Source organism: Vidua macroura, chromosome 12, assembly GCF_024509145.1.
Source record: "Vidua macroura isolate BioBank_ID:100142 chromosome 12, ASM2450914v1, whole genome shotgun sequence".
Taxonomy (NCBI): domain Eukaryota; kingdom Metazoa; phylum Chordata; class Aves; order Passeriformes; family Viduidae; genus Vidua; species Vidua macroura.
The window spans coordinates 2,888,454-2,912,613 of record NC_071582.1 but is presented as its reverse complement, the minus strand read 5'-3'; the positions used below and the strand labels follow the sequence as shown (position 1 = coordinate 2,912,613).

Sequence of the window (24,160 nt, the reverse complement as noted above, 5' to 3'; positions counted from 1 at the left end):
GAGCCTTGGATATAACTCACTGAGTTCCAAATCCAGCAGCAGAAAAAGGTGAAACAACTCCTGCACCAATAAAGAGGAAATTGTACAATAGGAGGGAGATCCCAATCACTCCCACCGTGATGCTGGGAATGTAAAATGTGTTTAGTTCTTGCTGCAAAGCATGGAATGTACAGAAACCACCCCCATGAAAAACATCAGTGAGAAAGCACAGCACATTCAGAACAGAGGTGATTTCACAGCAGCTGAGGAGGGAGTTCAGTGACAAAGGAAGCTGTTCCCAAATGTTCCCTTCCCTTGCAGGAGGAACCAGCAGACACGGATTTGAGCCAAGCCCATAAAAAGGAAGGAGCAATCTGACTGTAACTGCAGATACTGCCAGAACATGCTGAAGGTTTTCCCTTCCCTTTTTCAAATCAAGCCTTTGTCACCCCACAAAGGACAGGGGGTGGCTCTGAGGGCTCTGTGGGTAAAGCTGCAGTGGACTGAGCTGCACTGAAATGCTGCCAGAGTTCTGATCCTGGACGTGCACCCGGGACCTGGCTACTGTGGGGAATGGGATGGGATGCTCAATGCTCTGCTGTTTTGCCTACTGCCAATCACTCCCTGAAAAAAAAAAAAAAAAAAAAAAAAAAGCAGAAAAGCTTTTGTTTCCCACTCAGAGCAAGATCCTAGCCCGGGAAGGATGTGATCCTGAAGGCAAGCAGAGTTTGGAGCTGCTCAAGTCATTCCAGGGCTGGAAGTATAAGTGTAGGAATTCTCTAAGGGCTGTTTGTTGTATGCTGGACTGGAACAGCTCTGGATACCCCCAGAGAGACAGATGCCAGTCCTTCCCATGGCCAGGCACAGCAGAGGCAGCACCAGCACCTTTAAATGGGGTTTGGCGCAGGAGGTCACTGAACACACACACGCGGAGTCATTCCCATCCGTTTCTGCTAAAATCACAGAAAATGAGCTCCAAAGAGCTGCTTAAACACACTCAGAAACACAGACTGCGTGTGGAGAGAGCAGAACCTGCCTGACTGCAGCTGGCAGGTGAGGGAGGAGGTGGCCAGACTGCAGCATTCCAGAGTCACAGAGGGACTGGGACTGCAGCTTTGCAATCCTGCCTTCCTGAAGCTGAAGGGACAAATCCCAGCATGGGCCATGTGCAGCTCCTGCAGCACTGCAAGGTCAGGCTGTGCCTGGGACACACAAAGCAGCCAGGGACAAAGCTGCTGTCCCGAGATAAAACTGGGCTCAGGGGAAGGGCCAGAGCAGGGCAACGAGGAACAGCTTCCCAAAGCTCCACAGCAGCCATTGCTCCATGCTGGTATCACCACACCTCATCCCACTCTCCCAGTGCCCTAATCCCATCCCACTCTCCCTGCTCTAACCTCATCCCACTCTCCCAGTGCCCCACCTCATCCCACTCTCCCAGTGCCCTAAATCCCATCCCACTCTTCCAGCACCCTAACCTCATCCCACTCTCCCAGTGCCCTAAATCCCATCCCACTCTCCCTGCTCTAATCCCATCCCACTCTCCCAGTGCCCTAAATCCCATCCCACTCTCCCTGCTCTAATCCCATCCCACTCTCCCAGTGCCCTAAATCCCATCCCACTCTCCCTGCTCTAATCCCATCCCACTCTCCCAGTGCCCTAAATCCCATCCCACTCTCCCTGCTCTAATCCCATCCCACTCTCCCAGTGCCCTGTCCCCTGGCTGTGGCTCTGGGGTTGGTCCCAGTGCAGGGTCTCCCTGAAGCCCTGCATTGTGGCTTCCCTCCTTCTCAGGCCATCTCAGCTAGCTGGAAAACCACTCTGATTTCTGGCACCTGCAGTCTGGGTGAAGAGTAAAGGCAAGGACTGTAAACCTGGGCTGCTGAGGTGTGAGAAACTGCTCCAAGTAATGGGGAACATGAGATGGGATCCAGCTTTGAGGGTCTCCTGCTCAGTGCCCAGAGGTCTGTGTTGGCATGTGGATTCCTCACTAGAGAGAGAATAATGCTGTGCCTCCAACCTGCCTTTGTAGAACATGTCTGTGAGTGCACTTCTGTGATTCCTGGGAGAAATCACCCTGGATGTCTCCCAGCCCAAGCTCCCAGCTGCACTCCAGGGGCTCCACAGCCCAGCTGAACACAGACCATGCTGATGCTTTCCAAACGTGCCTGGTATTTACTGGAAGTGGTTTGATCAAAGCTCCTTAGGTTTGTGTCAAGTTGATGAAGTAATACCAGTAAAAGCCTTGGAATGATTATTTCTGTTGTTTTTCAAACCAGAACACTCAATTTTCCCTTTGAAATCACATTACATGTCACTGTTTTCCTGAGCCCAGCTTGCCTCTATTAGCTGTTTCATTAGATCACATTTTTCTCTTCTGATTTGCCAAGAAAATATCACATTTCTCCTCCAGAACACTGCAGAACATTACGGAAGACATTCTTCCAGCCATGGAAGGGGAGAAGAGTTTTTCAAAACCATTTTTTAAAACTGTAACTGGTTGGCAAACTGAAAAATTAATTCACTTCCCCACTCAAATGAATTGCCTCATTTACACAATGTTTCCACATGCCAGTGTAAGCCCTGTGGATTGCTTCTGGAGAAAATCCTGCTTCCCACCAGCCCCAGATGGGAACAGGCCCTGAGCAGAGTCCTGCTGGGACAGACATTCCTGAGGTCCTGCAGGAGACGGAAACCAGCAGTGGGACAAGGAGTGGGACTGACTTTGCTTGAGCCAAGATTGGTGCTGAGATTATTCCTTCTCCTCTTCCTCGTGGGATTGAGGAAACAATTCCCAACCCCTTTTCCTGGCCTGGATTCCTTGTCCCAGCCCCTGGCCAGAAGGAGGGCAGGGGATGCAGCTGATCAGTTTGGCTCTGGAGACCCCCCCAGATGAGGTTCTGTCCCCAGCCCCGCGCAGTGACCCGCAGGGAGTCACTCCTGTGTTCCTGCTCAGCCACAGGGAAGCTTCATCAGGAGAAGCCAAAGGGCTCCCCTGCAATCCCATCAGGGAGGCTGAGTTTGTCCTTCTGGGATGTTCATCCCACAGAAATCACAGTGCTGGGCACAGAGAGGTCCTGAGATAAACAATGCACCCAGAATCAGTGCTAAAGGCTGCACACACTCACTGAGACACCCCAGAGCAGAGGAACCAGCTGCAGCCACCCCAGCCCCAGCCCCAGCCCCAGCTCCCCTCCCTCCCTTTAGAACGCCCTCTGGGCTCTGAGAACTCCCTGTGTGCCTCACTGCAACAATGGGCTAAATATAGGGGGGAAAGGAAGGTATTTAGAGCCTTGGAGATGTTGAGAGCAAAGCTCCTGGTGCTTTGAAGTGGAGCGGGGGTATGTAAAATTATGGAAACGAAGCAAACAGATGTTGTTCCCCTAATTAAGAACTGCAAAGTTAGATTTTCCTCAACTGCAGATAGCACACAAAAGAACAGGGAGAAAGGCTCATGTGATTTCATAAAAGGAGCCAGCACTCAACAATAATTCTTCTATCAAACAATCAAAATGAGCTTTGTGTTGTTAAAATTCTGCCCAGACACAGGGGGAATTAGCTGTGACTTTCTGTTCCTTTCTCCTTTCAGTTCTCTCTGGGCCCACTGGCTACACTTTAAAAATTCAGGTCATTAAATTGCTTTCTGAATTTGCATGTATTTGAAATAATCTCATTTTATTAGGCTGCCTTCTGCCCTGGCCTGCTGTCAGCGTGGCTGCTCCCACCACACGGCTGCTTCTCTCAGGTCTTCACTGATTATTCCTGGCACCAAGGGCTGGCTTTGGAGCCTGGCTGCACATCCCAGCTCTGCCCTGGAGCTGTGCCTTCCTTGCCAGGGGTTCTCCTGAGTTGTCTCCTGTGGGAATTCAGCCCCAGAGGGGGTACCCAGCCAGAGGCAGCTGCAGGCAGAGACCCTGCCCACACTCAGGGCTGGGTTTGCCCTGCCCCAGGAGTTTTTTGGTTGGGAGGAGCTGCTCCAGCTTCTGCTGTGCTCTCAGAGTCTGTGTGCACAGGGAAATGAGCTGGAACAGGGAATTCAAAATGATTCTTAACCCCCAGACTACGGGCTCTTTGCCTGTTGGGAAAATGCAGGTGAAGCCCCAGTGAGCTGCATTCCCTGCTGTGGGAAGGTTTCTGCTCGGAATTCAGGAGCCCTTGGGGGAGAGCACAGCAAAGCCAGATGGATCAGCCCTAAGAGCATCTCAGAACACTGCTCTGGAAACTGGGAGTGACTTCCCTGAGAGCCTGGCTGTGTAAATCCATGGATGTACAGAGCTCAGACACCTGCCAGGGCAGCTCTCTCTGCATCCTGTCCTTCCCTTTCTCCCTTGCTGGATCCTCTCCAATCTGGGGTTACCTTTGAAATGGACAATTCCCTTTCTTCCCTCCCTGTACAGCTCAGGGATTGCCTCTGATTGCTTCCCCTCTTCCATAAACTCAATTAACCCCCCAAAAACCACGGTGTCCCTGTGCACAGCCAGAGCACAGCCACACTGCTGCAGGCCCAACACACGCTGAATAATGTTATCTGATGAGTCTCAGCACAGCTACACTCCAGATAAATGAGCTCTTCCCTCCCACTTCTCACACAGAGCTTTGCAGAATGAAGGAAAAATGGAATATCTAGAGCTGGGCAGGCTATGACTCTCCAGGGAGGGGTGAGGAGCTGTGGCATTCCCGAGGCTGGGACACGCTCAGGGCTCTCAATCATCACTGCAGACTGAAGCCAAGAGGTGCCTTCTCCTCGAGTGGCACCAGTGCCAAGGTGCCTGCACACCCTCCCCAGAGCCCTGCTGCAGCTGACAGCTGTGACAGGACAGGCTCTGGGACACTCTGGACACGTGGCACTGTCAGCTGCTGCTCTCAAGTGTGGGCTGGCTGCAGACAGCTCCTGGAGTGCCTTCAAGGCAGGGAGAGGCCCCCAAGAGGAGAGGTGCCACTGCTGAGCAGCTCCTTCTTCATGTGATTAAAAAGAGGGCTGAAAAATATTTATAAAGGAGCTGGAATGGTGAAATGTTCCCTGAGCAGGTGTTTTATCTCGATGCAGACAGAAAGGAGCTTTGTGGACAGCAAAGAGCAAGGTCAAGGTCAGGGATGGGGCTCCTGAGATCTTCTCAGCACCTTGCTCCTCTCCTGGGATGCTGGGGCTGTGTTTTCCTCTGAGTCACAGAAGTGACACTTGATATTCAGGTGAGCAGGGCTGCCAGGTCCCCTTCATTAAGCTGAAGTGATTTACATTCCCCCATGGCTGGTGAGTTACTGAGCCCTTTCCCTAGGTGAAACACAAAGGCCTCCAAGGCTGGCCTTGGAGACAGAAAAGGAAATTCAGATACTCAGTTCCTGCTGAAGTCCAAGCTCCCACCTGGGCTAGGGAGCACTTCCAGGTGTGATTGACCTGAGCCACCTCAGGAGAGACAAACCCAGATCCCCATGCTGTGGTGTTGAAGGGAGACAGAGAAATGCACAAGGGGCACCTGAACTTTGATTCCTCACTGACAGTGACATTTGTGGTTATTCAGGTGATGGGAGAGGACACTACACAGGAGCACCTCTCAGGACTTGGATAAGAAACCCCACCTGTGCCAAGGGCTGGGAATTTGAGAGGAAGCTTTGTGCCGAAGCACACGCCCTCTACCACTGCACACCCAGGCCGCAGGCACTTCTCTCCTTGCACCACTGGGACAGCAGCCTCAGATCAGAACTGTTTCTGTATCTCTAGCTGTATTTATCTCCTGATGGCCAGATCATCCTGCTCCTCTCACCTGTGGGGGTTACTCACCTGCCCATTGAACAAACCTGGGACTGTATTTGGTTAAAGTGGAAAGCTGGTGTTGAGCACACATTGCTGGAGTTATTTGCATTCAGTGTCTGTTGGAATCCAAAATGGATTGGGAACTCTCAGAACTTTGGGCCCGTAAGCCAAAGCTTAGAATTAAACACAGGATGTGACCTGAGACCTTGGAAAAGGCTTCCAAACTTAGGTGATAGAAGTGAGAATGTGGATTTATAGTTTAAAGCAGAGATGTTAAGCTAGGTAGAGGGAAGTTTAGAGTTTTAGAGTGTAGTACTGTAAGTCTGTGTGTCACAACATGATTGGCTAAGAAAGCTTACACTGTAGCATGAGTCCATAAGATGAAATATTTAAGGATTGGGTCAAAAACATAAATATCCTTGTTAGCAGTGTTTTATTAGTTAATAAATCCCTAAAAGGCCTTGTAACTAGAGGTCTTGTGACCTTCTGAGCCATGCAGTGAAGATGTGAGCCGAACTCACCCTTTCTGCCTATGTAGAAGATAAGAAAAATAAATCACACCGTCTAAAGCAACTCAGAGGTCCTGTCTCTAACTCATACAAAATTCCTTCACAAATCCTCACAAGTGCCAAAGGGAGCAGCCCCAAAACACCCCAGCTCCCCCTTTGTGAGCATCACTGTCCCTGCAGAAGGGATGAGGAACTGAGGCTGGGAGCAAAGGCAGCACAAGGACAAGCAGGGAATCTGAGGCTGAGCTTGGCACCGCTCCCAGCTGCTCTCCTCCCTGGCTCACCTGGCCCAGGCCAGCCCTGCCTGGAGGCAGCACAGCCCAGGGGATTAGTCAGGACTAGACAAGCAGGGCTGCAAACCCAACAGCATCTCAGCTGCACAACCGTGGTCACGAGCTGGCAGGCCAAAGTTTGGGAACAGCTATTTTTGTGGCTTGTTTATAGACAAAGCTTTTAACATTTCTACCACTGTAGTATGTTGAACAGACATTCTCATACTGAAGTAATATAATAAATTATATTTAGAGGCTGGAATTGTGCTGTCTTGGCTTTTCTTTGGTTTTTTGGCATCTGCAATGCCCGGAGGAAACTCAAGGCATCTTTAATCCTGATTTCACTGGGATCCTTGTATCAAAACATACACAAGTGGCATTCAAAGTATATGCATTTCAAACCACGTGGCAAAAACTTCCTGAGGAAAATGAAAACAAGAACTTCCTCTGGCTCTTGGGAGGCTTTCAGCTCTCACCAGTGCCCTTGCTGTGGGTGAGGAGGAGCTGGTGCAGGCGTTTCTGGGATGGATCACAGCACATGCAGCAGTGGAAGAGCATTGTCCCTGCTATTCACTATGCCCTGGGTTTGGCATTCACCACCCGTGCTGGGCTTACTCTCAATGAGCATTTAAGTGGTGGTGTTTTACAAGTGCAAATACTTGTGGAAATCTCATTTTAAGCTCCAGTGGTCACTGAAAGGCAGTTTCAAAGGCAGGCAGGAACAGAATGGTGCAATTTACGTAATGGGGCACGGCACCCTTCACCAACGCTGCCAGACAGAGAATTACTCACTGCCGAAAGCACAGCACCCCTGCAACCACAAACACTACACACAAATTACAGCCTGCCAGGAACAAGGAAGAGGGGCTGATTTCATCAGGGAGAAAATGATCATTAATCAGTGATCAGCCCAATTTCTTTGAGTGTCCACCTTCCAGCCCCGAGCCTGCGGAGTGTAACATGTGTGATGTTCTGCAGGTTGAGGAGCTCTCAGAGCCTGAGGATACTTGGACTTAAGCAGGGCCACAGATCTTTGTAGCATCCCAGCCTCTGTCAAGTCATGGAGATGAATCCCTTCCTGCCCAATCCAGGCAGGACACCAGGATCAATTCCCAGTAAGAGCAGAGCTTCAAGGCTACACCTCTGGGCTCTGTGGGCAATTTCAGCTGAGGGAAGCTGGGCACCACCAAGGGCTATGGAGGAGCCATTTCACAACAGTTTAGATGTAGAGCTAAGGGAGCAGGCAGCTCTCGAGGGTGAGTGCCAGGGAAACCAGGGCACAGCAGGACTTCCAGTGGCACGGGGACCAGCAGAAGGAAGGGGGGGCAGTGGCAGAGCCTTGCAGCAAAGGGCTACAGAGCACTCGCTCTGTGTCACCTTCTGACCTTATGCTGACATTTGCAGCTGTCTGTGGAAGGGGAGTTCTCTCAGGGGAAGAAGCACATGAGGTTCTTTGTGCTGGGTCAGAATTTTCCATGGATTTCAGTTATGTGTGCAGGGGCACAGAGCACAGGACAGGGATGTTATGCCCACCTGATCCCACAGTCCCAGAGAGCACCAGGCTGGAAAGCTGAGCAGCACTGAGCACCCAGACCTGCAGAACTTAAGATAAAGCCAAGCTGACCCATCCCTGCATTGATTTTACATTTTCTCTGTCATTTGTACAGCCTCACTAAAATAACCCAAGCGTTGGGCCTACTGTCACTTCCACCAGGGAAGCCCATTAGCCTGGGCTTTGCCAAAGCTTGTCTTCAGCTCAGAGCCTTTTCCTCAGGGGTCCCACTCGGTGGTTTGCAGCAGGTAATGAGATGCACAGAATCCAGTGTTCCTGGCACTGCACCCCTTGCTGGGATGCCAGCTTAGCCCCAACCCCCTCACCTCATCATCCTCCTGGCCCTCTGCATTGTGCCCAGAACTCCAATGAGCTTTCCATGTGGAAAGCAGTGGGAATGCAAGCACTGTGAGGGGATGGATAAGGAGCTGCAGGATTAGACTGGGACTCCAAAATGCTCCTCAGCTCTGCAGCCTCCCTGCATGACCTTGCATGAGTCACTTTATCTCTGTTAAACACCTCTGGCTGTGACCAAGGAAAGTTATCCTGGTCCTTAGCTGGGGAAGAGACACCTGGACAAGGATGGCTGCAGCACAGGTTGTGTCTCCCACAGGACAGGGAGCACCCTGGGATGGGTCACTGTGAGCTGTGACCATCACAGAATCCCAGAATAGTCTGGGTTGCAATGGACCTTAAAGGTGATCTAGCCCAGGCCCCCTGCCATGGGCAGGGACACCTTCCACTGTCCCAGGGTGCTCCAAGCCCCAGTGTCCAACCTGGCCTTGGGCACTGCCAGGGATCCAGGGGCAGCCACAGCTGCTCTGGACACCCTGTGCCAGGGCCTCACCGCCCTCCCAGGGAAGGATTTCTCCTTAATATCCAACCTAAACTTACCCCCAGGAGGTTTAGATTGGACTCCTTGAGGGAGCTGAAGTTGAACAAGGAGGGGCAGGCTGGGATCCCCTTCACTTCCCGACTCCAGCACAGAACTGAGCACCAAGCCTGGAGAAGGGCTGCCAAGGCAGCGTGTAAGGAAGGAGACTCTCCCCCCTGTACTCACCAATCCTGTCCAGCCTGTCCAGAGCCACGGTCTCGAAGGCTCTCCTCATCATGGGGTACTCCTCCAGAACCTCGTTGAAGTTGTCCACGGACAGGGAGTAGAGGCGGCAGTAGGTGTCGGCACGCACGCTGGCCGTGCGCCGGCCACGGGTCAGCAGGCAGATCTCTGCAAGCAGAGAGAGGCTGAGACAGGGCATGGACACCACCACCAGCACCCCTGCAACCCTCCTGCAGTGCCCTCACAGCCTCCCTCCAGCCTGCCCTCCCACAGAAAACACAGCCACAGTTCACATTCTGTGTGTGCACCAACATTTCAAAGTACCGGGGGCCAGCTGCCACACTCAGCTACCCCTCAGGGGTTCTGCTGGTCCAGTCAGGCAGACAGGGTTTGTTCTGGGGGATTATCAAAGGCAGCACTGTGTGTTCATGCTGGAGGAGTTGTGTTTCTCCAGCTCCTTGCAGGCACTGGGAGCAGAAGGTCAAGCTGTGCTCTCATTGAAGCCAATGTTTCTAGATTTGTGGAGAGGCTCTGTGCTGATCTGTGCTTTTGGTGCCTGGCTGTAATTTTGATCCCTGTACTGGAACATTTGTCTTTCCACAGTTTTCAGAGATTTTCATGTCTATGCCACAAGCACTGTCAGGGAAAGCCACATCAGTGGCACCTCCCAGCTCTGGGTGTATTTACACTGCTGTCACACACTCCTCAGTACTCAGCTGGTTACTGAACACAAAGCCCTGCATTCAACCACAGCTCCTTGAACACCCAACAGAGAGCTCCCAAATCCTCCTTTTCCACTGCTTACACAGAGTGTGGGCAGCACAGACAGGCACTTCAGCACAGATGGTGTGAGCTGCAGAGTGACAGCACTCTGCTCCCTGTGTGTGTTGGGTGCCAATCCTCCTGCACCATTCCTTGGATTCATGCTGAGCCTACCCAAAGCCCTGGTACAGCAGCACCACAAGGTTATGAGTGTGCTCCTGGGCTGCTTTCCCAAGGAAATGATGCTTAGGAGACAGTGCCATGTGTGTGAGGAGTTCTGATGGAATGTCATGGGCAAGTTCAATCCCATTTGGCAGTCAGGGTATCCTGACTCCAACCCTCCAGCTCCAAATGCCAGGCTGCACAATCCTTGTACCCAAGTGAGGTGCAGACAGGTTGTTCCACATGAACCAGGAGTAACAGGAGTGTGGGAAATGCATAATAGGAATTTTTTTAGAGGAATGGCCTCCAGAAGGGAAGGCAAGGCAGGTTTTGCTCTGTCTCCCCTCAGCAGATCATCAGAGGTGGTGCACTCAGAGCTTGTCCTGTAACCTGTCTGTCTGGAGCTGAGCTCTGCACGGGCTCTGACAGGAGAGGGGGCTTTGTGTTTCTCATGAGAGCAACGCCCCAAATCCTTCCCAGTCTCCTGTTGGTCCCACTGCTCCAGAGCTCTGCTGCTTGCACATTTTGCCTGCCTGCTGACACCCAGGATGCTTTGCTGAGCCACAGGCAGGGCAGATGAGGGACAGTTTTCCCCTCTGTGTTTATCCAGCCCCTCATGCAGTAGATGCTGGACAGCAGGAGTAGGAGTGTGCCTGCAGAAAACTGAGAACAGGTCGTTTTTTACCTTTAAGTTCTCAGCTTCACCCATCTGTCAGAAGGAAATGAACCTGCAAGAACCAAGTTTCCCTGCTGTGTTTTGCTGTTATTTATGACCTAGGTTCTGCAGTGCCCACGAGTCACCTTTCCCTGTGTGGGAAATGGATTTGTAGAGAATTCTCCAAGCCTGACAGAAGGCTCACACAGTGTGCATCTGTATCCAAACGTTGAGATAAGAAATGCTGACTTAGAAATGCCATGGAATAGGACAGACATTGCTGAGAGAGAAATGGAACCAGAAACAAGTTTCAAAGGATGCCTTGCAAGTAAGACTGGATACTTTGGAGAAATAGAGCTATGAAAGATGCATTTTAGATGATTGGCTTTAAGGCATGTACAGCACGGTGTGACAAAAGCTGATAAGCCAAGAAACACTTATTGTAATTAGGAAATAGTGGGTTTCTGATTGTGATGGTGTGAATTATAACATCTGCATTGTCTCACCCTTCACATGAGACTGAAAATGGAATAAAAGTTTTTTAAACACCTCTCAGTTGCACCATCTCTGGGTCAGAAAAGGGCCTAATCCAACACCCCTGCACCATCCCCTGTCTGGGACGCTGCCCAGAGATGGAGGAGGAGGTGCTGGGGTCAGTCCCACGTGGATCAGGAACGGCTGAGCAGAGCAGGGCCGTGGCTGTGCAGTGAGCAGCACGCACCTCCGAAGTAGGAGCCGTCGGCCAGCTTGGTCTCCTTGTTGCCCTTGGTGAGGACGCTGACCACGCCGTGCTGGATGAAGTACATCTTCTTGCCGATGGTGCCCTCCCGGATGATGTAGTCCCCAGGCTGGAACACCTCGAACTTCAGCTTGGTCAGCATGGACGTCACAAAGTTGGGGTCTGCGTTGGCAAACAGGGGCATGGAGGCCACCAGCTTGCGGCAGTTGAAGTTGATGATTTCCTGAGAGGTGTGGTGTAAAGGAGAGAGAGGAAGAGGAGAGGACACACATATGGTTAGTCAACACCTAATGACCTGTGAAGATCCCCCACCTGACCTGTGCATTTAAAGTGGGATAAACCGGCTGTGCCTTGGTCTGGCTGCCCTGATGCAGGCTGGATGGGCTCTGGATGCTCAGAGCAGTGCTGGAGCCAGCACCACGCTCACTGCCTTCACCCCTCTGCCTCCCCCGAGCAGGGACAACACTCAAACCTCCCAAACACACACAGCATTCCTGATTCTGCGGGAAACCTTGGGCTGTGAGGGAGCACAGCAACAGTGAAATGCTGTCTGACAAAGCCCAGGGCTCCTCTCTGGGCAGGTGTCATAACTCACCTTGGCAGCCCCTCCTTCTCTGCTGCCCTTGCTTGTCAATGAGCTGTTAAACAGCACAAATGTGCCCGGGAGGAGAATGATCCCAGGCAGATGGGGACAGTGTCAGGAGAGGAGGCAGAGGTGCTCACCAGGCACTGGGCAGAGGCTGGATCACCAAGCCTGGCTGAAGAAAGCCCAGCTCAGCTGTCAGCACAGCCGGGCTGTGCCTCCCCCAGGGCTCCGTGTCACTCACAGGGGTGACAGCTCAGGAGCTGCTCTGTGCCCCAGCAGCTCCCACTCAGGAAGTGGTGCTGAGCCCAGCACGGCACTCCATGGGAACAGGGATAACTGCAGCAGGAAGAGAGAGAGCTGGGGAAGCATCTGTGTCCCCTAACAGGGGTTTTCAGAAGGGTGCCCTTTGAGACTTCAGCAAAACTAGTTTTAAATCCAGGCTGGCACTTGCTCAGCTCTTCTTTCTCCCATGGAGGGACATTGTTGGGGAACAAAGACAGAAGGCAGGCCCCTTCTGGAACTGGTGGGTGACACAGTGCTGACATCCCAGGGACAACCTGCATTGCCAGGCTTCAGCTGGGAAGGAAAGGGGGCTTCTCTGAAGGCTCCTTCTTCCTGTGACCCCCCCATGGATGAGGCCAGCACTCCGTGCCAAGTTTTAGCCCAATACAAGAGGTGGGAGCTTCCTGAGCCCCTGGCCCAGGAGCTCCAGAGCTGCCAGCGGCGCTGGGGAAGCGCCTTGCCCATTGACCGCCCTCTTACCTCGCGCAGGGGCTCGCTCAGCTCCCCCAGGATGCTCTCCTCATCGAACATCTTGCCCTGGTAGCGGTGCTCGTAGTAGTCGTGGATGCGCTGCCGCATGTCGGCGGGCAGCTTGTGGAAGGACATGTACTGCTCCACCTGTTTGTACTGAGCAGGGAGACACGAGGGCACCGGTTACAGGACATGCCACAAACTCATGGGCAGCACGTGCTGGCCCTGCTTCCTTCACCTGGAGCAGCAGGGAGGGCCGGTGCCATCCATGGGGAGTTTGCAGACTAGCCTGCTGTGCTCCCCAAATGGCTGCCCCTTGCTTTAACCTTTAAACTCATCCTCAGCTGGGTGCCCTGTGCTCACTGCCTGAGTGCTGAGCAGCCTGTGCTCCCCTCCACACAGCCCTGTGGCACCACAGAGAGAAACACAACTTTCCCAAGCATCCTCCTGGAAAAGGCTGTCAGAAGATCAGAGAAAAGAACGAGAAACAATTCTTATCTTCACTTGTTGCACCTTTTGTTGTGAACATGTGGAAGGTGTTATGGAGATTTTTTTACCAAAGGGTGGTTTCTTAATTAACCAATGGTGATGGTGTTTGGACTAGAGGACCAATTAGGTCAACCTGTATTGTAACTGTCTATAAAAGAGCAATGAGTCTCTTAATAAAGATTGTTATTAACCAGCCTTCTGTAATACATGGAGTCACTGCTAATTATTACCCAGCTGGGAGCAGGGCTGAGGAAGGAGTGCCTGGCTGGGAGGGTCCTCCCAGCAAACAGGACTGTGCAGGTGGGAGCAGGAGAGACCAAGTGCCCCCAGGTGATGGAATGCAAGCCCCTCGGGGCACAGGCCCAGAAAGAAATTCAGGCCCAGGGACTGAACTGAAACCCCTAGAGGAACTGAAATACAGGAAGCCACAAAGTGGACTAGAAATATAGATTTTAGCTTTTAGTAGAAACTTACACTAAGTGCCTTGAGTATCTAAAAAACTGCAGCAGAAAGCAGAGGCCTTTTTGTCCTTAGGCACAATTCTACCATAGTAGTGGTATTTCCATAAGGTTACCCTGCCCCAGACAAAAGGTAAACTTAACCTGTTGTTCACATTTTTTAGCTATAGTGTTCCCATAAACAAGAAAAACTGACAGAAATACATTTGTAGTTCTGAGTGATAATCTAGTAATGTTGTGTAAAATCTTACGACCACTAGAATTAGGGCATGATTAGATAAAAAAATAAAAACTGTATTAAATTCATTAGTTTATAATCATATCTAACCTATACTTCTATATGCTAGAGACCCTTCCTGCTCACTTACTACCTACCTGCCTACTCAAGATCCCACTCAGTTGTTGCTGTTTCACTACTGCTACCATGGCAGACATAACACTGTATCCCCTTAGAACTCTCACCTTCAGAAGATCTTCAGAAGAATACAGAATAAGAACTTTAGTGTGTGGCACAGCAGCAGCCTGTTCCTTTTACTCTCACCTAGGGTGAATCACAAACCCACACCCAGGGAAGGTTTTTCCATTGCACATGACAGGCCAGTGGCCAGCTGGGCTCCAGAGCTGTCACAGAGGTGCAGCCCCAGGGGCTGTAGCAGGGCAAGCACAGAACCTGCTCTGGGTGTTGAGACAGAGTAAAAAATCAACAGGGTAGAAATCCATTTGGATTTAGGTGAAACATGCCGCTTTGAGCTTGCTAACATAAGTAAAATATGCTGTTTAGTCTGGTAACTGCAGCACTAGCAAAACTGCCCCAGCTAAAGAGAAAGAATGTGAATTTCCAAGCTAAAGAGATAAGAGATAAGAAAGACTCCTCAGACCTTAAAACAAACAGCACAGAGTGACCCAGGAGTTCTCTCTGTACTTTCTGACAACAACTAAGTACAAATGTAACTAGCTGTAAGTATAAGGCAAAATCTAAATAATAAATATACATGAACCTATTGTGAAATTCTATAAATATGTAAATTAGCTAGAGTAATAAAAAAAGATCGCGAGTTTTCAGGGGCACGCATGTCCTTTGAAGGGGAAAGCTCCCTCGCATGTGTCCAGCGCTGTAATAAAAACATACCATGCCCTACAGATCTATTGGAATTGTGGGGTCTTCATTTTTCACCGCAGTTCAGTGTGCACTCACAGCAAGCAGAGGGGCACACCTGGATCAACAGCCTGGTTATTGGGTGGAGCTGCAGTGCCCAGCCTGCTGCTTCTCCCCTCTGTGCTCCTGCCCACCCTGCCACGATGGAACCTTTGCTTTCCCAGGACTTTCTTCCCCTTTTCTTCACTCCTGTGCCCCAAGGACTCACCCTAATTCATCCACCTTTTCACCTGATGGCTCTCATTTCCATGGTGTCAGTTCCAGCAGAATAAAGGGCACGCTCTGACTGATGGCAGAGCAGCTTTGGGGATGGATGGTGCTTTCTGTGAGTGAAGGACACCTCCCCAAGGGCCAGGGCTGTACCAACATCCTGCTGCCCTGCAGGTGCTGCAGGACAAGGTGTGTGCAGGGAATGGTCACGCTCCTTTCACTGGTGGCAGTACAGGACACAATCCTCAGTGTGTACTGCACTAATTGCTGACAAAAGGACTGTGCTGCTCCTTTCCCAGCCCTATTTCCCCTCTTCTCCCTGATAAACATGTCCCTGAACGTCCCTTTAGTGCAGGAGAGCTTGGTTAGTGAAGCTGTGCTCGTTACAGCCCTGGGTCCTGCTCCAGGGACAGCCTGTGCTGGCACTGCCAGCTCCATCTGCACCACGCAGGAGAGGGCATCACTGCAAGGAGCCAAGGTGGCAGAGGAGACACCTGGGGCTTCCTGGCATTCCCAAAGCACAGGAACTGCCTGGAAATATTCCTGATCCCTCCAGCCTGACCAAAGGCAAGGGAGTCCCCACCTCCCACTGGCACTGGCCCCTGTCCTTTGTCACCTGCGTGGCTCAGGCTCTGCAGGGACTGGCTGTAGCAGGGCAGGATGTGCTGGGTGCCCCGAGGAAATGAGGGAGGGAAAGGAAGTGGAAAACAGCAGCAGAATGGAAAACAGCAGCTCCCTTGTGGGCAACTCACCCAAAGAGAATTTTGGAGGTTATGGTGTTCCAAGCAGAAAGTTTCAGGGTTTGTGGCTCATCTAAGCACAGATGTCTCCTGCCACTGGAGAGGCACTGCAGCCTGAGACACCCATGGGACCTGGCAAACCAGGCACAGGCTGTGTGGGACTCTCACCACGGAAAGGGAAATCATTAGGCACGAGCTTCTGCTGACTCAAGTTTATTAAATTCATCTAAAATCCACAAAGAGCTCTGCTTGCTTTAATGCTGCATTTTTGTTGAATAAATGATTTGCCAAAAATATCCCCTTAGGCTCTCAGCTTTAGTGCAGTGATTGGGCTGGAGCAGTGACCAGTGTCACCAGGTGTCTGTCCTCACCTGCTGCCACTGCCTCTGCCCCTGTCCTCTCCTCCACTGGCACTTGCTGTCCACCTTAGCTTCCCTTTTTCTCCCTGGGAAAAACATCCCCACGCTCCAAAATGCACCAGCACAGGCTGCACGGGGTGACTGGGACTCTGCTTATTCACCACTGAATGTGGATTTATGGCTTTGCAACAAAGAGCAATAAATTACTGCTCTGCAGTGTCCCCAGGGCTTGTCAGAGTCCCCTGTCACCGCTGTCCCCAGATAAAGCTCCCAGGGAAAACAGGACAAATTTACTTCCCCAGTAAAGGGGCTGCTTCCCATTGCAAATGGAAATCAGGGTTATAAAAGCAAACAGAGAAATAAGAAACCATAATTCTCTGTCATGGTTAAAGAGAGGGAGTCTCTTGTCTCCTGCCTCTGCTGGTGCTCCCTCCTCTCAGCCATGAGGGTTTTGGGGTCCTCAGCTCTCCCTTGTGCAGAGATGGGGTCAGAATTGAAAGCATCAACCCCTTCTTTCCATGTCTGAGAAACTGAAGATTCACTGGGGTTTTCCCCCTTCCCTTGGAGCTGCTGAAGCCCCACTCTTGTGGGATCAGGCAGATGATGCCACACTCAGCTGGCCCCCTCTGAAGCCACTTGGTGTCCCTTTGCTGCCTTTCAGCTGTGCCCAGGCCCCCCTGACAGCCATTTCCCCTCCTGCCTCCTCCTCCTCATCTGCTCAGCCTCCCACTTGTCTGCCTGTCCCCAGCCTGACCTGTGCTCAGAGCTTAGTGGCCTCTCTAAGTTCAACTAAAAACACTCATTTAGGAATTACTGAAATCTCTCTGAAGACAATCAAGCCCATTTAAATCCCAGCTCATTTTCTTAAGTCTGTTTTTCCTCAAATAGCCCTTGAAGGATGTATTAATATATCAAAAGGAAACCATTCAGCTGAGGATTTTTGCTTCTCTAGCTGGCCACTTTCCCTCCTCTCTCACCACTTCCCTCCCCTTCTACCAAAGCTCTGACACTCACAGCCCAAAGTGAACTGAGTATTTTTAACTCCTTCCATGCCCTCAATATCCATCAGGAACCCTCCTCTCTCTGGCAGGGATAAATCACTGAACAGGCTCAACCCTTTCCTTGCCCCAGTTCTGAAGGTGAAAACCACCAGGCACAGGGGGGGATTGTTGGGGTGTCCCATGCAGGGTTCCACAATCCCAGAGGGTCCCTTCCAACCCTGCACATTCCATGATTCTGGCACTGCTTGGATCCTTCCAGGATTGGGCTGAGGCCACTGTGGCACCAGGTTTAATCCCAGTCACAAATATCACCATACCTGGAGCCCACAGAAAACACCAGAGATGCACCTGTGGAAGAAGAAGGAGGCTCCAGAGGAGCATTTCAGCTCAGGGAAGGATGGTGTCTGCCAAGGCTGGGCTAAGAGCCACCCTGTCCAGTGCTGGGGCTCTCCAAGTGGATCAGTGCCCCACAGGGGAAAGATCAGCTCATGGGATCCACCACATGGAGGGTGCTGACAGGACACACTGGGATCTTTGGTTTCTTCTCCCTGATCTCTGATTAGGAGTCAAACACTGCAGCTCCCCAGCATTCAGGAATCATCAAACCCAAGGAGATGCTCACTTCTGGGTTTTTTTCCTCTTTTAAGCCATTCATATTCCCACCCTCAGGATCTATTCTATCCTATATCTTACTCCTCATGAAGTCAAAGGACTGCAGGAGGGGTTTAAGGGAACAACAGAAATTCTGGGACAAAAATCTGGGAGCTACCTCCATTCTGCAAGAGTTTTATGTGATGTCCTGGTTGCGAGCCTTTCCAAAGGCTGGATTCATTGATTCCTGTACCATGGCCCTTGCTCATCGTGCTCATTTTGTTAGATTTCCACCAGAAAATGAGAACATGAGAAAATGAGAAAATGGGAAACCTGGAACACTTTTTCCCTTACTGCACGGTACCTTGGGGAATTATCTCACCCAGAGTCAGGCTCCTGATCTCTTGCTGTGGTACAGACAATCCCTGGAGCTTTTCTCCCACTTTCTGTCCAACATTCCTTGCACTGGGGATGGCTGTGAGGTGCCTCCCCTCGCTCCCATCAGCTCCTGTTCGGGCAGGGATTTTGAACAATCCCATTCCTGGGCTGGGAGATGCCATTAGGCTGAGCAGGATCAATAATGAGTCTGATGAAACCCCTGTTTGCCTCTGACCATCCCTGCTGCTCGGGGCTCTGAGGAAAGCAGATGCTTCTCTCAAAGCAAATCCCTCTGCATGAAATGTTGTGGGTGCTGAGCCCTAAGGTCTAATCCTGTGCATGCCAAGGGAATGCAATATGGACAAACCTGCACATCATGGCTATGGAACAGCCTGTTTTCCCTGGGAATGGCCCCTGAAGGGAATGTCTGGCTGGGCTGGAGAGGCCACATCCTGCCATAAGGCACCAGGCCAGCACAGGGCACTTTTGGCCATGGCCAATCCATCTTTAGAAATATCACAGGACATTGTGGAGATGTCAGATCATTGGAGCCACACATCTGGAATGGGACAGGGCAAAGGGACAGCAGTACTCTCTGCAGAAGGGGAGAATGAGGTGAAAAGTGTCCCCAAAGGCTGGAGATGGGGACAGGGGAGCGGGGGGGGGGGGGGTGTGCAGTGAGGGACCAGCACTGCTGGAAGCAGCAGGACAGGTGGCCCTGGGGGAGGCTCTTTGCTGCAGCATCAGCTCTTCAGTTTATTTATCTATTTATTTATGTACAGCTCGAGTGCCAACATGAATTCCCAGTCTGATACTGAGGTCTGAAACCCCTCCCTGGGATGGAAGAGCTGCCAAGGCAGGGAGGTTGCCTTGCCATGACAACACAGGCAGGTGCCACGTGGTGGTCACAGGGCAGAAGGACCTGTCTGCCTTCCATGCCCAGGGTGGAGATGCCACAATCTGAGCTGTAACCCCACTGTTTCTGACATGTTTTACAGCCTCAGAACGGGCCTGCTCTCAGGAATGGGTAAACCAAGTTAAAGCCCACCAGTGACATATTCTCCTGCAAGAGCAGGAACTGCTCAGCCCTGGTCTGGTTAAGGCAGTTTGCACCACAAGACATCCTGAAAAGAAGCCATGAGGTTTTCATTCAACAAACATTTCTGTTTTATAACCAGCCCAGGATTCTTTCAGGGAAAAGATTAAATAAACCCAAAACAACTGACACAATTTCTGAGTTTCTGGCTGAGATGAACACCCCATTACATGTTTCTTGCATTCTTTTGACTCTGCAAAGCAGCCAGAACTCCCTGACTGCAGAAAAGCAAAGCTGTCCTGGGGCAGTGCTGGGACCCCAGGCCCAGGACACAGCAGGGGCACAATCACTGAAGCCATCCTTTATCAGCCTTGTTATCAACCCAGGGTGTTTTGACTGATAGTAAGGTGGCACACAACAGTGTTCAGTCCATCTATGCACAGAGGGAACAAAAACTCAGTGCAGGCATGACAGGATAAAGCCAGGCTCTCCAAACTCTTTCCAATTAGGAAATTTGATTACATTTTGCATTTGATTAAGTGCTGCAAACAACTTTAATTTCTGGAGTGCTGCACTCCCTGCCCTCTCCTTCACACACATTACCCAAGGAGTGTGTGAGTGAGCTCTGCAGCTTCCCTGACCTCCAGCATGGGTGCTGCCTCAGGAGGACACTTCTCCAGAATGCCTCTGAGCTCAAGGAATGTGGGGACAATCCCTGAGAACTTCCTGGTGACCAATCCTCTAGGGAATGTCACTTCCAACCCTGCCCAGACTGGTAGAGGATGTGAAGCTCCCCCCTGCCAGCTCAGTGGCAGGGAGCAGTGGGAGCTGTGGCAGTGTGTGCCCATTGCAGGCTCCCAGAGCAGCTGCCAGAGTCACCATGGTGTGTCTGTGCCCCTGGCTGAGCCAGCCCCGAGCCCCAGCAACCACCACAGCTCCAGCAAAGGGTTAATGAGCTCTGTGGGCACGGGGTGCTCACCAGCACAGTGCCAGGCTGGTGGGATTATCCAGGAAGGAAGTGTGCCCCCAGTTCCCTGCACAGGCTCACGGGGAGCAGCCCAAACCCACAGAGGGCAGTGAGGGCTCCTCTGCCCTGGGTGCCTGGGAGAGGAGGAGGAGGAGAAGGAGGAGGAGGAGGACTCCAGCTCCTTCCCACTGACAAAGCAGATCTGGGATTCCCATGCCAGGGGCTGGATCTGCATCTGGGCACTCAGCAACACCTGAAAGGTTTTCCTCAAGTCAATTTGTCTAAATATTCTGAGGTTAATGAGACTCTGGAGCACTGCAGCACCCTGGAGCTATGAGTTCCACAGTTTCCTCATGGACCATAAAAAAGCCCAAATCACCCTTTAAACTTGTTGCTAATAAAACGATTATTTTACTATTAAACTAAAACTATTATTTTACTATTATTATACTGGTCTCCAAGAAGGAGCAAGGACTGCCTGAGCCCCAGGACAGGTCCCCAGCTCTCAGAGCGGTGGGCAGGCCAAGGGCACTGTCTGGATTTCCCCTCAACAAATCCTGGTCCAGCACCCCCAACAGGGATAGAACATTCCCATTGTTTTATTTCAGCCTTTCCATGACTCAACCTTCCCCAGTTTCTCTTTGCTGAGTTCAGGGTGCTGACAGAAGGGCTGAAATGTTCCAGCTGCACAATGAAGTGCTTGGGTAGGCAGAGCAGGGATAAGCTGTGGGCAGAAGGGCTGTGAAGAGGTGTGAGGAGCTGAGGGGTGCTGGCAGTGCTCTGCAGGGTTTCTGAAGTGATTCTCTCTTCAGTGTCCCCCTGCAATCCTGCTGCAGCACGTGCTGCTTCAGGATAATGACAAGGGAAAGTGCAAGTCCCTACCCAGAGTCAAGAGGTATTTTAAGAATAAGAGGCGCTGCATGGACTGCTCAGGGAGGAGGAGGAGTGAGGAAGGAGGGAGGAGAGCAGATCCTGAGGGGACATGAGGCTCTGGAAGGAGAGATTAGGGCTGTACTGGGCTCTGCAGTGCTGACAGCAGCAAGCCCTGTCTCTCAGCGATGCCTCGGCTTTAGCTTTTATATTTTCACATTCTCTGCTGCTTCAGTGGGTGGGTCTGAGATTCATGTTAGGGGATGGTGAGCTCTGTTCACAGAGCAGGGAGACAAAACAATTCCTGCTCCAGCTGGGGAACAAGGACAGAGGATCCAGATCTCAGCCCCAAGAGCACAAACAACGTGGGCTGGAGAGAGAAAACAAGCGGGATCGGACTGCATGGGCTAAAGCTGGAATTGGACAATTAACTCCAATATGCAAATGGGCCAAAACTTATAAAAGAGTGAGACCCTGTGACTGGTTGTCCATTTTGTGGCTATTTTGGGTTGTGCTGCCCAAGGTGGATCTGTTGAGGCCTCTTAACAAATCCCTACTTTATCCTTTAGCTCAGTCTAGGTCTGTTCTAGGTCAGCCTGCACAAGGCATCACTGCAGGGCCTGCTCTGGGTGTACCTGGGGAGCTGAGCCTCCCTGCACCTGCTGGGATGGGAGAGTGACCCCAGCTGGGATAGATGAGTAATGTGATGGTGGACTCTCACAATTAAAAGGCAAATATCATGTATATATGTTAAGAGAGGTTTTATAGATTTATAGTTAAGTTTCACTCCCCATTGTGTTGTTATCAGGGGTGCCCTGGGTTTGGGACATTTGGGAGGTTCAGCTCGTTGCTGTGGCAGCCCCTGACCTCCAATCAAGATGTCAGGAAGTGATCTCCAGCACTGGGCAGCAAAGGAGGAGTCAATGGACAGAACTTTGGGAGGGCTAAAGGGTTAAAAGGCAAAACCTCATTGTGTGGATGAGCACGTGGTGGGAAAGATCCTCTGCTCCTGGCGCTGTAATTTTTTCTCTATTCAGTCTTCTGTTGTATTTTTGGTAAGGTTTTAATAACCCTTTTAAATTTTTGGAAGTGAGGATCATTTCTCACAATGGGGGCTGAATGTCCCTGCCCTGCTCCAAGGAGCTGCAGAGAGCAGCACCATCACCCTCGCCACCCTCAAGGTTACAGAGCACTGGGGAGGAGGAGAGGGTGTGTGTGGTGAATTGACTGAAATACTAATCCAGCTGAGCTGCAGGATTAGGGAAATAAATTAATAGGAGAACCTGCAAAAAGCATGAAAATAATGGGCATATCTGGCTAGATTCTGCAGCCAGTGACGGAGTAAAGGCTGGAGTTGATCCATGAACAGCTGCAGAGGGTCTTGTACCCCTGCTCCTGTCCTTGACCCCCTCCACCAGCACCTGCACCAGCTCTGGCACTCACTGGGCTCAAAAATAAGCTCTTTCAACCTACTGATGTGGGAGAAAACTAATGTGGGAGAAGAAAAGAGCTCAGTGAGGGTCTGGGAAGGCAGGAAGGCTCACGGTGCCCAGCTGAGCACGGTGGCAGGGAGCTCCGGGTGAGAACGGGCTCAGTCTTGGTCAGAGCTGTCACATCCATTCAGGTACAACACCACAACAGCACTTGGGGACATTTTCTGTCAGAATCCCTCAGGAAGGACCTCCTGTGGTGGTGGTGTCTCATGTGCAGGAAACAGATGCCAGGATACTGTGGAGTTAAACTCCAGGCTGAGGTTAAGAGAGAAGACCAGCTCCTGATCCTGCTGCTGACTCTGTGACCATGGGAAACTCTGATGGGACAGACAGGTCCCTCCTCACTTTGCCTCTGGGGCTGGAGGTCAAACAGTCCCTGCAGAGAGCCCCATCCAAAGAGCTGTTCCCATCTGGAGGGAGGCCAGGCCTGGCCCTGCACTGTAGCTGTGCCCCCTCCATGTGCTGGGAGGGCTCTGTGCCACAGGGGACTGTGCCCTGGTACCCAGGAACCTCAGCACCTCCCTGCTTGGAGCGGGGCATTCCCTCTGAATTCTCCATGGCTCCTGCCACCCCATGGATCCACCCAGCTTCCCTGCCTTGCACAACCAGCACAGCACAAAGTGAGAGGCTCCAGGAGGAGATTCTGACAGGACAGGGATTGAACATCCCAGTGTTCAGAGAATCCAAGGCAGAGTGACACAAGCCTGCTCCTGAAGCAAACAGACAGCACAGCTTGGCTTTTATTCCTCTTTTCTAAAGCCCTGCTTGTCCAAGGGAAGAACCAGTGGGTTGGCAGAGGTCTGGACAGTCTGAAACCTCCCCCAAAACCCGCTCCTGAACCTTGTCCTGAGGGTCCCACACAGCAAAGCCTTCCAGGGCAGCTCCAGCTGTAACCTCCTCTCCTGTTTGTGTTTGTGCTGTTCCTCTCCCTCTCCACGGTGTCCCTTTCCTTGGCCACTCCCAGCACAGCTCCCGAGGCCCCTGCAGGCTGAGCCGTGCTGAGGGACAGGCAGAGCCCACAGGGTGCTCAGCAGAGGTCTCTCAACTGCTGCTGGCTTCTACCAATCAACCTCCAAACTTGTTGAGATTCTCTCTCTAATCTGCTTCAGCAGACACTTTGTCCCAGGAGGACTGAACTAAATTGAGTTGCAGGGCTGCAAATCACGCAGCAGCCTCATTTTAATCATGGCTATTCAAGTGCTAAGGAATGCAGAAAGTAAATACATATTTGTTTTTAGGCCATCATTTGTCCCTTTGCAAGAGGAAAATGAACGTAGTCAATCCCGGAGGCTTTGATCCTCAGAGGATAACTTGGGAAATGAACCTGCCATAGGAAATACACCCTTGGTTCAATCCTCTCCCCGTTGCCTTTGTCAGAGCTCTTCTCCTGGGTCTGTTAACCCTCTCCCTCACATCCCCATGTTCTAACGAGGCTTTCACACTTCCCACTGTCCCTGCCACCCCCTCCACAGTCCCTGCTGGCTTCCTGGGGACTGATTTCCTGAGCACTGCCTGGAGTCCAAGTGCCAGGGTGAAGCTGTGCCCTTGTCTGAGCGCAGGCTGGAGCCAGAGCCCCGAGTGCCCAGTGCTGCAGGTGCAGTCCTGGCTGTGCCAGGCTGCCCAGGTGGTTGGCTTTG

General features: G+C 51.6%; 1 protein-coding gene across 1 annotated transcript in view; it reads right to left on the bottom strand.

Moving 5' to 3' along the window:
- HCN4 (hyperpolarization activated cyclic nucleotide gated potassium channel 4) overlaps window positions 1–24,160 on the bottom strand; it is a 97,284-nt gene that overhangs the window by 4,963 nt on the left and 68,161 nt on the right. Inside the window, exons 5-7 of the mRNA XM_053987960.1 lie at window positions 12,785–12,931; window positions 11,419–11,659; window positions 9,122–9,286 (exon numbers count right to left, since the gene is read on the bottom strand). Coding sequence (XP_053843935.1) covers window positions 9,122–9,286; window positions 11,419–11,659; window positions 12,785–12,931 — 553 coding nt within the window. The remainder of the gene's footprint in view (window positions 1–9,121; window positions 9,287–11,418; window positions 11,660–12,784; window positions 12,932–24,160) is intronic.